At 35.3% G+C, this 16,859-nt stretch overlaps 2 protein-coding genes across 2 annotated transcripts in view; one reads left to right on the top strand and one right to left on the bottom strand.

The window, feature by feature from the left end:
- The first annotated feature begins 2,714 nt into the window (after positions 1 to 2,714).
- Positions 2,715 to 7,494, top strand: LOC131841328 (cyclin-K). Its single transcript, XM_059189653.1, has 4 exons — positions 2,715 to 3,311; positions 4,856 to 5,042; positions 6,934 to 7,310; positions 7,401 to 7,494. Exons 1-4 carry the CDS (start codon positions 2,797 to 2,799, stop codon positions 7,477 to 7,479), a joined length of 1,158 nt encoding a protein of 385 aa, XP_059045636.1. The 5' UTR covers positions 2,715 to 2,796; the 3' UTR covers positions 7,480 to 7,494.
- Positions 7,495 to 16,350: 8,856 nt separating this feature from the next.
- The window catches only part of LOC131841327 (tyrosine-protein phosphatase non-receptor type 14), a 29,235-nt gene continuing 28,726 nt past the window's right edge, over positions 16,351 to 16,859 (bottom strand). Inside the window, exon 12 of the mRNA XM_059189652.1 lies at positions 16,351 to 16,545. Within this exon, the coding sequence (XP_059045635.1) occupies positions 16,417 to 16,545 (129 nt within the window). The 3' untranslated portion in view covers positions 16,351 to 16,416. The remainder of the gene's footprint in view (positions 16,546 to 16,859) is intronic.

Genomic DNA, 16,859 nt, shown 5'->3' with positions numbered 1-16,859 from the left:
ATTCTCACTTACTGACGCAAGCCGAAGTCATTCTGTGGTGTGGTATTTACAAAACTGTGTGTACCAAACGACATTAGCAAGTATGATAAGTGAGCGGCCTTTCGTTACGGCTGGTTATCGTTTAAAGTTATCAACGAATTACTTATCAGTAATTTAACTATTAGGCAGATTCTCTATGTACACTGCCAAGTCATTACAGCGGGGTTATTATCAGATTTGTGTCAAGTATTTGCATAAATACTTACCTATTTTTTATTAATATAGTGTACGGGAGAAACATACTTGCGGGTAACCTGATGGTAAGTGATTACCGCCGCCCATGAGCACCCGGGAGTAGGGAATTGCAGTGTGTTACGTTAATAAGGTATAAGCTCTTTTCTTGAAGGTCTCAATATCGTATCCATTCGGAAATACCAAGGCTAGAAGGTGATTCCAGAATAAAACAAGATAAACGCACTGTGGAGGACCGCTGTATATCCAGAGTTTGTGGTGTAATCTATATATCTATACATCTATACATATAAATGGAAGTCTGTTTGGAATATTGATATAACCGTCATTTACTACTTGCATATGAATATATATATATATGTACGGTACAGGCAACAAAATAACATTTTATAATTTTTGTCTGTCTGTCCATCAGTCTGTTTGTTCCGGCTAATTTCTGAAATGGCTGGACCGATTTTGGCGGGATTCTTTGGGCTGGTAGCTGATGTAATAAGGAGTAATTTAGGCTACTTTTATTTTAGAAAAATAAAGTTAAAAACCACGCGAACCAAGTCGCAGGTACAGCTATTCTATATATATAAGTAAAATTGGACTGTCTGTTTGTTCTGGCTAATCTCTGAAATAGCTGGATCGATTTTGACGGGAGTTTTTTGGCAGGTAGCTGATGTAATAAGCAGTAACTTAGGCTACTTTTATTTTAGAAAAATAAAGTTAAATTCCACGCGGACTAACTCGCGTGTACAGCTAGTGTAAACTAAAAACCTATCAATGTAACATTACTATCTATGATGGCCAGGTTGACCTCCACGCGCTTACCCCTAGAAACCATCATCATAAATTCCGGGTGATTTTGTCACGATGAATTACTGACCTGACTTCATGCTCATCAGGTAAAATGGCCAGACATGTGGCGGCGTGGTGGGCCGGGTCATTGGGCTCCCTAAAATATGGTCGAACGCAGTGATGGCTGGCTCATCCGTCATACTCGTGAACGAGTGCTGCTTGTAGGAACTGGTCTGCTCTTATCACTATGACTGATTTAATCTTATTGTATAGTCATATTTGATCCAAAAAATTAGTGCTGGTTGGTAGTTTGTATTCACACGTTTCGACTTGTAAATGTAAACTTACAAGGTTTATTTAAAAGAGCAACACACAAGTTTCTTGCTCGTTCTTCTTGTGATGAGACAGCTATCCGAATGAGTGGTAGATAAAAAACAAATTGTTATGACTATTCAAAAGTGCTTAAATTAAGTTTATTTGAATAAATGATTTTCTATTCTATTTCTACTCTATTCTATCATATTATCCTCCACTAGTGCCCCGCCAGTATAAACCCGTAGACGGGTGCACCAATCCATTATAATCAATTAAAAAAACTCGTATTGGGTAGATAGAGCCAATAACAAAAATATTGATGTAATTAATATAACGGTTTCGCTAGAATTTGAATCTGACGTATCAGAATATATGTCTAACATTGTTTCTTATATTATTTTATCAGTGTATTCCATTACCGGAATGTTAGTCACAAGGTATTACGTACGTTACGGGTTAGGCAGATTTGATCCCACGACCTTTTGTGCGCTCGATAACAGAGCGTTTAAATATAATGGCGAGTTTTCAATTCATAACATTTCTAAATTGATTCGATTCAGTTTTCAATTGGATTTAAATTAGATTTTCGATTGTACAGTAATTTAATTGTGCTTTTTAAAAACATACTTTAGCTTTACTATAGTAGCTCCATACACAACTACATATATTAAAAATAATGTTTGAAATTGAAGAAAAAGTATATTTACTAGCTTTTAACGTGAATCAATCATATAATGGGATACCTCAAACTAATTTATTATTAACAACATTGTTCTATTTTATTTGTCACTAATGAATCACATAATCTACACAAAGTGGTTTTAATCATCATTAATAATAAATAAATAATTTGTCAAATTTCATTAATATTGAGTATTAGTATTTTTGACAATATTAATTAATGTTTTCCATATTAATCATTACTGTCAGGCCGATCTCTTCCTTGAAAGCATTGATGAGGTTGTACGAGGATCGAATCCACAATCTATTTTATACTATTATATTAACAATAAAGATTTAGGTCTATGATAAGTATTTTAAAAACTGAATTATATATTAAATATTTAGGAATTGTGGAACGGTAGTACCTATACAAAATATTTATCTTGAAGCTGATATTTATTTCCAATATGGCAATACTGAAGTGAAGTGTATACGAATAAGATCAAATAATTTAACACTTATTTATTTTATTATCTGGACGTGATATAATTATTTAATAGAAAGAATTGCGCTGAATTATACTCATTTTTATATTAGTCGTTTTTTTATTATTGGTCGAATCGATTTATAATCAGTGATTGTATTATTCGCATCTCTATTATTTAGTGGTTGTCATTTTGATTTGTCAAAATTGTCAGGAATATGTCAGTTGCTCAGTTCAGTTAGATTTTCGTGGTTGTTTAGGTAGTTGTTAGGTTAGTGTAATAAAATTTGTAATTGCTGTAAAGTTTATTTCTTACTAAAATGCCTTATTGGTATTATGACAAAAAAGACTTGCAAAACACACCGTCATTTCGCGATGGGATCAGCACAGACACAGAGAATCGTTACAGGAAGGAAGGCGCTAGATTTATCATTGACACGGGATCCAAAATGGACTTAGGTTATAACACAGTAGCGACTGGTGTTGTTTATTTTCACCGTTTTTACATGTTCCACTCGTTTAGAACATTCCCGAGGTATATAACGGCGTGCTGCTGTTTATTCCTCGCCGGAAAAGTGGAAGAGACGCCGAAAAAGTGTAAGGATATAATAAAAGTTGCAAAATCTCTGCTGACTGTACAAAAGTTTGGAACCTTCGGTGAAGATCCGAAGGAGGAGGTGATGACGCTCGAGAGGATCCTGCTGCAGACGATAAAGTTCGACCTGCAAGTGGAGCATCCTTATGGCTACTTATTAAAGTATGCCAAGTGTTTGAAAGGAGATAAGACCAAGTTACAGAAGATGGTGCAAATGGCTTGGACTTTTGTTAATGACAGGTAAATACTGTTTATTTATCAACTTATGATTGCCGTACTCATAGAGGTCAGCTTCCGTTTAATAAATTTAAGACAATATTAAAATTGCTGAGCTAATTCTATAACTAAATATTTACTTAAATGATAAATGTGTATGTCATTAGGCATTCATGTACACACCACCGTCTTAAACTAGCCTGGGGCCCTTGGGCACACAAGAATATGCGGCCCTTTTGGAAAGTAAAAAAAAACTCATTAGGTATAAGAACAGTAACATTACTGATATTGATATTATATAAATAAATGAGCATTATTATTATATTATATATATAATATGTGAACCAAAAACATTGTATCACCATTTTATGAAAATGTTCATATAGAGTGTATTACATTCAAACACTTATCATTACATAGTATAAAACAAAGTTGCTCTGTCTGTCCCTATGTATGCTTAAATCTTTAAAACTACGCAACGGATTTTGGAGCATTTTTTTTAAATAGATAGAGTGATTTAAGAGGAAGTCTTATATATATGTAATATATGTACACCCGTGCGAAGCCAGGGCGAGTAGCTAGTAGTGTATATAGAGAATGAGTGCAGATAGAGAGTGTGTATTATACCTATATATATATTAATAGTTATAATATACGGTCTATCTATAAAATAAATAAATAAAACATTCACATACTCTGTTAAAGTGAGCTAACCCGAAAGTGCAAACGCAGGAGATAAAAGAGTTACAAAAATGTGCTCAATAAAAAAAAATATATACCTCTATCTGCACTGAGTTAAACACTACACACTGTACTGTATATGCTCTATCTGTCTACACATCTATACATAGAGAATGTTTATATATATTTTTAAATAATGCATAAAAAATACATTGTGTTAATAAAAAAATATACACACTTGTATAAACAATTGCTGATTCAAATAAATTTTTAAATTTTTTTTAATAGTCAAATTTTGTACACTGGTCGACCAATAGTACAATATAATTATTATTTTTTTCTTTGAGTACATTTGCAATCAGTCCCAGGACTGTAAGTGAATATGTTCTGTGATGCTATCATGTAGAGCGGCTTCCCATTGGAAACCTTACTCATCTGCATCCCAGAGCTACTGCCGATTTTCTAGCTCCAGGATATGATGGCGTTTTAGTCGTCTCACATGCTGTTCTATGGTGAGTTGTCGAGCAAGTTTGTTAGGGTGATGAATCAACCGTTCCTTATATTTGGCTGCCAAACTCCGAATGTCCTCCTTCACTGTTCTTATTTCAAGGTGATCATGGACTTCAGTGTTGGTTATGTACTATGGTATTTGTACAATGGTCCTTAAGATCATATTTTGTTGGTGCAAGAGTATATTTATATTGAAATCACTTGCGCTGCCCCATAGTTGCAGACCATACATACAAACAGGTTTCAAGATAACTTTATAGATGAGGAGTATGTTGTCCATGGACAGTCTGGAGTTCCTTCCTAGGCTCCATCCAATATAGGCTATTGTACTTTAGAACTAGTATAAATAAATAAGAATTTTTATTCTATTGTTGCAGTTTATGCACCACATTATGTCTACAATGGGAGCCGGAGGTGATAGCAGTTGCTCTCATGTTCCTGGCCGGCAAACTCAGCAAGTTCGAGGTGGTGGACTGGAATGGACGGTTACCAAAACACAACGCCTGGTGGGACATGTTCGTTGAAGACATAACCATGGAGCTTCTTGAGGATATTTGCCATCAGGTCAGTGTGTACGGGTTGAACCCTATATTTGGTTGATAGTGATAATATGATAATGGTGATAAGTGTTCATGATAGTGGGAGATGATAAAATACACTGATTTTATTTACTACTTACTTCATTTGTATTTGTTTATTACTATTTAGTAAAATGATATATTCAAATTCAAATTCAAAGCCTTTATTAATTGACACAAAATAATACAATCTATCATAATATTTGATTACAAGTTTAAAATATAGAAGAATATTAGTTACTTATATATACATTTTATGTTACTTCTAATTCTGCACATCAGTCTCTGAGTCAACGTGTCCTTTAGACACAAAGGCCTCCTCCAGCGTTTTCCATGTGTTCCTATCTTTTGCCAATCGGAGCCACAGTGGGCCGGCAATCTTTCTAAGGTCATCAGACCATCTCTTGTACTGTCTTCCTCTTTTTCGTTTCGTTTTATGACGGGGAATCCACTCAGTTACAGTTTTCGTCCATCTAGTAAAATGATATATAGGTGTCATAAATGCTCAATAAGTAATTTATATAAAACTAGCTGTTCCCGCGACTTCGTCCGCGTTGCATAATTTAACGTTATTTTTCAATTTTCAATTAAAAGAATTTTTAAAAATAAAAGTGGATTAAGTTACTTCTCATTACATCAGCTACCTGCCAAAAAAATTCCGGTCAAAATCGGTCCAGCCATTTCAGAGATTAGCCGGAACAAACAGACCGACAGACAGACAAAAATTGTAAAAATGTTATTCTGGTGTATGTACCGTATTTATATTCATATGCATGTAGTAAAAAACGGTTATTGCAATATTACAAACAGACACTCCAATTTTATTTATATGTATAGCGTATACAAATCATAGGTGTTCTATGTACACATAAACATAAACATATAGTTGTACATTTCCCTACACAGTTTTTATAGAAACCTAAGATGTTCACAGAACAGATTGTCAAACCATGATCAAATTGAAGTGGCATTGTGGCTGAAACTATAAACATTTCACATTTAGAAATTAAGTTGTAATAGCAAAGTATTTTAAACACTTTTAGTTGTAATAGTTAAACTGAAATGTGTGTGCTATTTAAGCTACTCTCCATGAATACTTATAGAGCAAGAGCCCACGACGGCCAGACATACGTCATTTTAGTAAACGTGAAAGTTCTTGTATGCGTGTCCCCAACACAGGTAAGAACGATCCCCAAACATGAAACCTGGATCGTGGTTCCTTTGGCAGGTACCAGGTAACAAAGGTGTAAAAAAAATCATATCAAATTCGCTATTTTAAGAAACTCCATATTTTCATATATTGTTCGTAGCATTATTATAACTTGCGCTGCTCATTGCCAGACACTTAGTGTGGTTCCAACCCCCCGCCGGACCCCCCTAAACTATACTATTTTAGAAATAAACTTACGTTATTTTAATAAAGCTGAACTTTATAGACAGTTTTCTTGGTTCGACAACGATCAGAGCAAGTTATAATACTGTTACGAGCAATATGTGAAAAAAACGTACGTTTGGCGTCCAGACGTATGTCTGGCAGTCGTGGGCTCTTGGACTATTAGATTTGATTTATACAATATAGTATAGTGGTTTTCGCTGCGTGCCACTTCAAAAAAGACCTCAAACCTTGCGTACTCCTTGACGGGAGACGGGTGACGGGTGGCGGGGGCAACCGAATGACGACATGCGGCAGGTGCGGGATAGCGCACGGTCGGCCACAGTGCTCGGTGGTCCGTGACGATTATGATTGTTATAAAATAATATTTTGGAAATTGTTTTTTTTACTGATAGTCTCACGTACCCCTGGGGGTACGCGTACCTAATTGGAAAACACCGATATAGATTGCTGTAATAAAAAATATTAACTCATTATATTGCAGGTATTAGATCTGTACTCGCCACAGACGCAGCCGTCTGGCGGCGACTCGCCGCCGCTGTCGGCGCCCCCGAAGACTCCAAAAAACGAGAAGAAGCCTCCATCCGGTACACCGCCCGCTTCTGTATCGCCCGTCGCGGCTGTCAGTAAGCCGGCCTCCACGCCGGTCAAGAACGGGGAGCCGCCGCCCAAGCCGGAGCCCCCCATGGCGCCGCCGGGCCCGGAGCCGCCGCGGTACGGGTACCCGCCCTACGCGCCCATCCCGCCCTTCGTGTACGGGGCGCCGCCCCCGCGGCTGCCGCTCATGTACTCGGAGCCGCCCCCGGGCGTGGCGGCGGGGGCGGGCCCGCGCCGCTACCCGCCCCCGGCCCCGGGTCCGCCGGGCCCCCCGGGTCTGCCGGGACCTCCGGGCCCCCCGGGGCTGGCGGGCCCCCCGGGCCCCCCCGGGCTGGCGGGCCCCCCGGGCGCGGGTGCTCCGGTGTCGGTGCCTCCGCCCTACTTCCCGCCATTGCCGGCGCCGCCGCCGCGCCCCTACTACCCGCCCCCGTAGCGAATAGATAACGTATAGTATAATTTTTTACTGAAATATATTATTAACTGCCTGTCGTCGTTTTATTCTACGTATCCACACATCCTGTCGCTGTCTGTCCCTATGTATGCTTCAGTCTTTAAAACTACGCAACAGATTTTGAAGCGGTTTTTTTAATAGAGTTATTCAAGAGGAAGGTTTATATATATAATACATGTACACCCGTGTGAAGCCGGGGCCAGTAGCTAGTGATATATAAAACAGGCGTCGCCGCTATCTGTTCGCTATCTTTTAAATTATGCAACGGATTTTAATGTAGTTTTCAACAATTGATGATTCTAGAGAAAGGTTTATACGTATTATACATGCGTGTTATAGTATGAGAACAAGACAAAGAAATCAAAGATTTTACTGCATCCGTGCGAAGTCGGGACGGGTCACTAGTGGAGTATAAAACCTAATTTTATTGGATCACATATTAATCGCGTTAAAAATTCTATATCAATATAATGAAAATAGTAGCTAAATCTCGCGGCGCTCTTCGTGGAATACAGCCTGTATTACTCGCCGACATATAGCTACATATTGGTGAAAAAACAATGAAAGTAGGTCAAGCATTTATGGTGAATATATCAAATTCAAATTCAAAAATCATTTATTCATGTAGGACATTTTAGCCGCTTATGATCGTCAATTTTTTTGATTATAATTATTTTTGCCTACGGTCCAGTTCGGTATATAGATCCAATTGAAAAGAACTGGCAAGAAACTAATTGATCAATTATCAAAAAAAAATATCCATCTTTAGGGTGGATATTTTTTAAAAGTACCACCAAATAGGTGTAACGAATTAACTATTATCGCGTAGCAACACCGGTGCTTAGCTTCGACAGAACATTAACGTAATAAGCCTGTCATTCGAGATCGAATCACGTTCTTGTACATACCTATATATCGATTGTAAATACTTCTATATTATAAATATGTATATAACCACATTCTGGACTCATCACTTCACCTCCTACTTTCCTGCGGCTGCTACAAATAACACAATAATACACAAATAATAGCGGCCCCAACATAGCTGCTAAAATGGCATATCAGACATTTTCTTATTATGTAAATAATTGCTTGTATATTGCTTTAAAAAGACACAAGATTACAAAAAAAAACGACATTGTTAATTTCATTAAACTTTATTGTCAGTAGGTATATCATTCAAAAATTTTGAGAGACTGTACAAATTTCTTATTATGTCTTAGTATAATTATAATATATTACAAACATTTGATGGATTTCATAAAATTATTTCACTTCAAACAAAACTGTTACATTATAACGAGCTTTTAATATACAATCCTGCCGTTCAGTTTGCGTTTCTGACAGATCGACATCGTTGGAATAATTATTATTGTTTTTATTAATATATTTAACGGCTCTGGATACAAGTCCTTTTTAGCGCAACAACGAATATACACATAAGTTATAACTCGAAGTTTTACAATACAAAAAATTAAGTCAATATCTAACATACGTAGATTAAATAGAAAAATGACATTTTTCAAAATTAGAAGCTAGAATTACCTCCTTTTATATAAGTCAATTAAATTAACCACGCCGTCTTAATCATTATCTAAATACTTTTAAAATGATATATAACACTTCTGTGTAAATTTAAAACTTAAAAGGGACGAGTAATTTAAAATAAATTTAAATGCTAAAGACAAAAATGTACATTTTGAATACCGTCATTTTTCTATTTAACCGACGATATATAAGTTGTAGACAAAAGAAAAAAATCCTTTTGCTTTCTGTGGCATGTATGTAGTTTTATAGAACTTATATATTGGTGGTATAAAAGAAACTTATTCTACAACTTAAATTCTATGTTTATACACATATAGAACTTAAGTAGTGAGGAATAATATATCGTCGGTTAAATACAAAAATCGCAGTGTTCAAAATGTACATTTTTAATACCACAATTTTTCTATTTAACCGGCGATATAACTAGAACTGTTTCATTTAAATGTTCAATGTTATCAATCGTTAATAATGCAAAAACGATATTTAAACTGCCGTAAATTGTACGTCGATTCAAAGTCACATCGCCCATTGATCCCGACCTGTCAGATATGCAAACTCTGAGCGGCTGGATTTTAGTTATAATAAAAATTACATATCAATATAAAAAACATCGAAAAGACTGACTAATCTGCCAGAGATTGTGCACACAAACGGACAAAAGTGTTCACTTATATTAATTGTAGCTGCCATACGACTAGAAATACAATATTTTGTTAACGTTAAAACATACAAGGCACCGAGATTAATAATAAACTATAAAATTCAAACACAGTACTAGAACACAAACGCATATACATAATAATAATTATATATCTTACTAGCTGCACCCGCGACTTCGTCCGCGTGGAATTTAACTTTATTTCTCTAAAATAAAAGTAACCTAAGCCAAAATTGGTACAGCCATTTCAGAGATTAGCCGGAAAAAACAGACAGACAAAAATTATAAAAAAATGTTATTTTGGTGTATGTACCGCATTCATATTCATATGCATGTAGTAAAAAACGGTTATTTCAATGTTACAAACAGACACTCCAATTTTATATATATGTATAGATTAATATTATAAACGCGAAAGTATGTGAGTGTGGATGGACGTTTGTTACTCTTTCACGCAAAAACTACTGAACATATTTTGATGAACCTTTACAGTAATAAAGCTTATACAATAGAAGAAATATAGGCTATAAATTTCACGCACGCAGTTTGTATATATACATATAGAACATATAGTTTGGGAGAGGCCTATGTCCAGCAGTGGACTGCAGTGGGCTGATGACATAATATCTAAAAGTAACCATCTCATAGCGTATTTACTATATATTTCTATTGACTCATACCCGGTTTTCAATGGACTACTCTAATGCTGTTAGCCGCAGCTGGCCTTTACAGCTTCACCAGACGATAGGGGACGAGTGCAGATGGCACTCCAAACTGTGGAAGGACTTATGGAGCGACAGAAGGTTGACTCCCGCCTGATAGATATGACTTTAGTCTGAGGGCACCGCTAAGCGTTCAAAATTCGTAATTTCCGCGTGTGATCTCGATGTATGCGATTTTAAACTTTATACATAACAAAATAGTGACGATTTTTCTGGTGAATTCGCTATTGACTTAATTCTCATCTTATCATCCTTTGGTGCCCCAGCGCATACCGTTAGCGCAGTCGGGTGCATTCCATTATCCATAGCAGTGTTGAAATAGAAATAATCTTTATTCAAATAAACTCATTACAAGCACTTTTGACTAGTCATATTTTGATTCTACCACTCATTCGGAATGCAGATTAATCACAAGAAGAATGAGCAAGAAACTTGTGTGTTGCTCTTTTGAATAGATGTTTTTTTTATATAATAATTACAGTATAACAAGTAAGAGGCATGCGATAATCAACATAGAAATCGCTACGCACTCATTATTAGTGTAATCAGATAATATTGTCAGTGCTATGGATTTCAAGTTTTTCTATAAAAACATTGTTGTCGTTAACGAATTCTTCAATTTTATAGTAAGCATTTTTGCAAAATATGACATTTAAATCTTTTTTCAGTCAGATTTATAACAGACCTTACGCAATTGCCATAAAACGAATTACTAACTTTAGTTGTTGCTATGGATAATGGAACGCTAGCGATCTAGCACACCGCTTTACGACCGATGGTCGCGGGTTCGATTCCTCGCACGGCACAAACATTTATATTCTTATGATTATGATTGTTTGTATCGGTCAGGGTGTTTTCTATGTATAATATGTATGTATTTACAAAAAAAAATCTATGTGTATGTATATATCTAGTACCCATAACACAAGCTTTAGCTAGCTTAACTTGGGTCTAGATGGGGCTGTGTGAATTGTCCTGAGATTATTATTATTATATTTACATTACTTTTAGATATGTGGTAATTAAATAACTTTACAAGTTACAATTACGTAAACAGGATAAAGACGAACAAACATTAATAACAATACATACAGTGACTCGTAATCACACTATTAATATAATATTACAAAATGAACGTACAAAATAATAATACTATAAATTGAGGCACACAGTAATGGTAGCGTCAGATCGCATATAATCTCCATTTTATAAGGCACGTGATTTTCACTTACAGCTATATACTATGCTATAGGGGTTACACTATCATTTTAGGAATAAGAGCGTAAGGGGGCGTTCAAGTATTACGTAAGCACTATGAGGGCAAGGAGGGGGGGAGAGGGGTGAGTCTCTGCTTTGCTTATTTTGGATGACATGGGGGTAGGGGACTCTAGATGATTATTATAGGGGTTACATTATACTATCATATATTACGAATAAGAGCGTAAGGTTGCGTTCAAGTATTACGTAAGCACTATGGGGGCGAGGGGGGGGGGGGGGGGGGGGGGGGGTGTGAGTTTTTGCTTTGCTTTTTGGATGACATGGGGGTAGGGGAGTCTAGATGATGATTATAGGGGTTATATTATACTATCATATATTAGGAATAAGAGCATAAGGGGCCGTTCAAGTATTATGTAAGCACTATGGGGGCGAGGGGGTCTTTGCTTTGGATGGCATGGAGGTAGGGGAGTCTAGATGATGATTATAGGGGTTACATTATACTATCATATATTACAAATAAGAGCGTAAGGGGGCGTTCAAGTATTACGTAAGCACTATGAGGGCAAGGGGGAGGGGGGGGGGGGGTGAGTCTTTGTTTTGCTTATTTTGGATGACATGAGGGTAGGGGAGTCTAGATGATGATTATAGGGGTTATATTATACTATCATATATTAGGAATAAGAGCGTAAGGGGCCGTTCAAGTATTACGTAAGCACTATGGGGGCGAGGGGGTCTTTGCTTTGCTTATTTTGGATGACATGGGGGGTAGGGGAGTCTAGATGATGATTATAGGGGTTACATCTTATACATAAAATTCTCGTGTCACAGTTTTAGTTCCCATACTCCTCCGAAACGGCTTGACCGATTCACATGAAATTTTGTGAGCGTATTGAGTAGGTCTGAGAATCAACCAACATCTATTTTTCATCCCCCTAAATGTTAGGGATAGTCCACCCCTAAATTTTTTATTTTTATTTTAAGGCAAAACAACGTTTGCCGGGACAGCTAGTTATACTATCATATTTTAGAAATAAGAGTGTAAGGGGCTGTTCAAGTATTATGTAAGCAGTATGGGGGCGGGAGGGTCTTTGCTTTGCTTATGTTGGATGACATGGGGGGTAGGGGAGTCTCGATGATGATGACGTCATCGGTAATTATTTATTTTTTTACAATTCAATGACAATGTATTTTTTTTTGCTAAAAAGAACAATTTGAAAAATTGGAAAAATGTTTAGGTAAGCATGGGGGAACGTGGTAAGAGCTTTGGGGGATAGGGGGTGGTAAATAATTGTAATAAAACTGCTTAATACTTGAACGGCTTCTAATAGTAAATAATACAATAAATAAATAACCCTGGACAATTAACACAGCGCCATCTAGTCCCACGGTAAGCAGAGCTTGTGTTATGGGTACTAAACAACTGATATAAATACTTAGATATTTTTTTGTAAATACATACATTATACATAGAAAACACCCAGACTGATACAAACTATCATGCTCATGAATACAAATGTTTGTATAGTGCGAGGAATCGAACCCGCGACCATCTCAAGTAAGGTTTTTATCTATCTATATATGTATGTAGAATCTTAGGCGCTGTACAGGGATACTTGATAATGTATACATTATCAAGTATCAAAGGAATTAAGAGCTATGACCGCAATTTTTTTCCGCCTATAATTAAAATAATTAAAATTTCTGAAATAAAAGTAGCCCAAATTACTCCAACTGAGCGCTAGTGAGCTGAGCGAAAGTCACGTCGTAATCGGTCCAGCCGTTTCAGAGATTAGAAAAACGGACAGACTAAAACTTTAAAAATATATTTCTTTATTTGAGTACCATATGCATATATTGAAAAGCTATTATTAATTTTAAATTATGAACAGACACATAATTTTTATTTATTTGTATATATTTATGCATTGTTATATTATTATAAATTTACAATAATATCAATGCAAACTTACGAATATCAGTCTGAATAGATTTATCTATTTAACTGGCTGTTCCGCCTCAAAATTAAATATGTCAAAGATTTTTTTGAAGTTCAGTTACGCAATAATATTCTGAACTTGGGTCTAGATGGCGCTGTGTGAATTGCCCTGAGATTATTACTATTATTTCATTTTTCAATCATTTTATATTCTCGAATTTCTTCGGTGTTGTAGTTTAGAGTTACGGGTCATACTAACTAAGTAATTATAATATATTTAATTTATATTTGTTTTAATATTATTATTACTCACTACTAGCTATGTTGGGTTGACTGGTAGAGATCTCTTTTAGAGATAAGTCCACCTTTGCTCACTGTGTATATGTTTAAGTTTACAACAGTATTTAAAAGTGCAATAAAGAATATATTATTGTTTATTTTAGGTTATTATTATTTATGAATGCATTTATTAGTTTAGTCTACAATTTATATTTATCTGTACTATATACCCTGGGATCCTATATGATAGTGTAATCAGCCCTATAGATAAAGTAATTCTTTCACACACACACACACACACACCCAAATATTTCTCAGTATAGGCACAAAGATAAGTCTAACACTTTTAGCATGTTGCATCAGGGATGTTAGGGAGCTCCGGAACCGTAGCCAAAACTATCGGAAATCCGACAGATCGAGTCTGTAATAGACGTACAAGATATTTAGAAATTCGAATATCGGTAACCAAAATTATCCGAAACTAACGGACGATCCGAAATAATTTCATATCTGCAATCGAAATTATATGAAACTAACGGACGATCCGAAATAATTTCGTATCCGCAACCGAAATTATCCGAAACTAACGAACGATCCGAAATAATTTCATATCTGCAATGGAAATTATATGAAACTAACGGACGATCCGAAATAATTTCATATCCGCAACCGAAATTATCCGAAACTAACGGACGATCCGAAATAATTTCAAATCTGCAACCGAAATTATATGAAACTAACGGACGATCCGAAATAATTTCATATCCGCAATCGAAATTATCCGAAACTAAAGGACGATCCGAAATAATTTCGTATCCGCAACCGAAATTATCCGAAAATAACGGACGATCTGAAATAATTTCATATCCGCAACCGAAATTATCCGAAACTAACGGTCGATCCGAAATAATTTCATATCCGTAACTGAAATTATCCGAAACTAATGGACGATCCGAAATTATTTCATATCCGCATCAGTATCCGGTATAACAATCATTCCTATATCCGATACCTATCCGTTCCGATATTTCATATCCATAACATCCTTGGTCTGCATCACTAAATCATAAAAATGTTATATTTCCTCAACCACGACGGTGGTCAACGACCAACGGTGGTAAATATTAATTTCAAGCATATTTTGTTCCACAAAATAAAACTTAACTCCAATCAGGGCCCAAATAGTAGATAAATACAAAACAATAATCAAATTAAAACCTTTTTCAGTTTAAATAGTTATAAAAAACATATATTAATACATTGGTAATTATTATTTAAAAATATCGTTACTAATTACATATATATAACAAAGTTATTTACAACATGTTAAAAAAAACATTATTTCATTGAGCGCCAAAACTCACGCAATATAAAAAAATACATACAATTTTAGACATAGAATTCAAACTTATTTGAAAATAAAATATTTGGTCTCCACATGAGTAATAATATAATTTCTTGAGCTTGATTACTATAAAAAAAAATATGGCAATTTAGAAATACTTGTAAAGGAGTTAAAAATAATAAAAAATAATTTGATTTGACTGTAGAAAGGGATTGCGCAATATTAAGAATATACAGGGTGTACAGACAGGTTACAGACTAACTATGAAACTGTAAATTCAGACCATTTTATATATTGAATTGATTCATTATATTGAACTGAAAACCAGAGGAATTTTTTTCCGGAATTTCTTTTTCTTTCTTTTTCACGTAAATTCTTGTAATTTATGATACTATACCATAATGTAAAGGTGGGAAATTTTTTTTTCTTTCTATTTCACGTAAATTCATGTAATTTATGATACTATACCATAATGTAAAGGTGGGAAATTTTTTTCTTTCTATTTCACGTAAATTCGTGTAATTTATGATACTATACCATAATGTAAAGGTGGGAAACTTTTTTTTTCTTTCTATTTCACGTAAATTCGTGTAATTTATGATACTATATCATAATGTAAAGGTGTAGTGCTTTGTAGTGAAATACTATAACATATAAAAAAACAGCAACGTAATAGACGTACGAGGGCGTAAGTGGACTGTTAGTAATGTGAATTAAAAACCTCACTGCGAGCAAAGTACAATATCATGCTGACTTCTGTAGGGTTCCCCCTGGAAGTCATCTTGATAAATAATTAGAATAGAATAGAATAGAAAATCATTTATTCAAATAAACTTACATTGAAGCACTTTTGAATAGTCATTACATTTTTTAATCTACCGCTCGTTCGGAAAGCTGTCTCATCACAAGAAGAACGAGCAAGAAACTTGCTGGTGGGGAAATAATCTTCCATCTGATTCAGACCATTCATCTGGATCAGCTGATCTTATTTAGGCTAACCTGTCTCTTCCACCCTGTATATATTTATTTATATTTATACAACCAAGATTATGTATGAAGTAAATATAAACATCCACTGAGAGATGACTTCCTCAGAAAATACATCATTCAAATAATTTCATATTCTCATATTATTCATTCGCTCATATTTCATACATTTCAATTCTGATTTTAATTTATTAATATAATCTATAATAATACATACTGAATACGGTTATATGAGTCTGGATTGCTTCAAATACTGCAGCAACACCTGGTGGATAAACTTGTATTGTTGGACGTTCTCTATGAGGTTCGCTCGCTGCTGGTGGAGAAGACCGATCGTTCGCGGGATGTCCAGCTCCTGGGAATATGTAATTTTTTTATTCTATCTTAAATAATAATAATAAATCTGAACAATTTACCAAGCGCCATCTAGTCCCAAGCTAAACAGTGCGTGTTATGGGTACTAGACAGCTGATATAAATATTTAGATATACACAGATCACCCATTGCTGATCAGGAGCCACTCAAGTATTACGTAAGCAGATTTATTACAATATTTACCCAACCCAGCCCCAATGGAGTGGAATGTGAATTTTATTCTTTTATTATATATTTTGCTTACTATTTAACAATTTCCTAGGGGGGTGGTGCAACTTAAGAAAGGCTAGGTCA

This window comes from Achroia grisella, unplaced genomic scaffold (genome assembly GCF_030625045.1).
Source record: "Achroia grisella isolate CSIRO2021 unplaced genomic scaffold, CSIRO_AGI_Agris_v1 utg1581, whole genome shotgun sequence".
NCBI classification, from domain to species: Eukaryota; Metazoa; Arthropoda; class Insecta; order Lepidoptera; family Pyralidae; genus Achroia; species Achroia grisella.
The sequence above is the reverse complement of the archived record's forward strand: the minus strand, read 5'-3'. Positions and strand labels throughout refer to the sequence as shown.

What these genes read in the sequence shown, in the direction of transcription:
- LOC131841328 (XM_059189653.1), top strand. Translation starts at nt 2,797, where the DNA reads ATGCCTTATTGGTATTATGACAAAAAAGACTTGCAAAACACACCGTCA. An exon ending in TTGAGGATATTTGCCATCAG is followed by an intron (nt 5,043 to 6,933) that starts GTCAGTGTGTAC and finishes ATTATATTGCAG; the next exon opens with GTATTAGATCTGTACTCGCC. An exon ending in CCCCCGGCCCCGGGTCCGCC is followed by an intron (nt 7,311 to 7,400) that starts GGGCCCCCCGGG and finishes CCCGGGCGCGGG; the next exon opens with TGCTCCGGTGTCGGTGCCTC.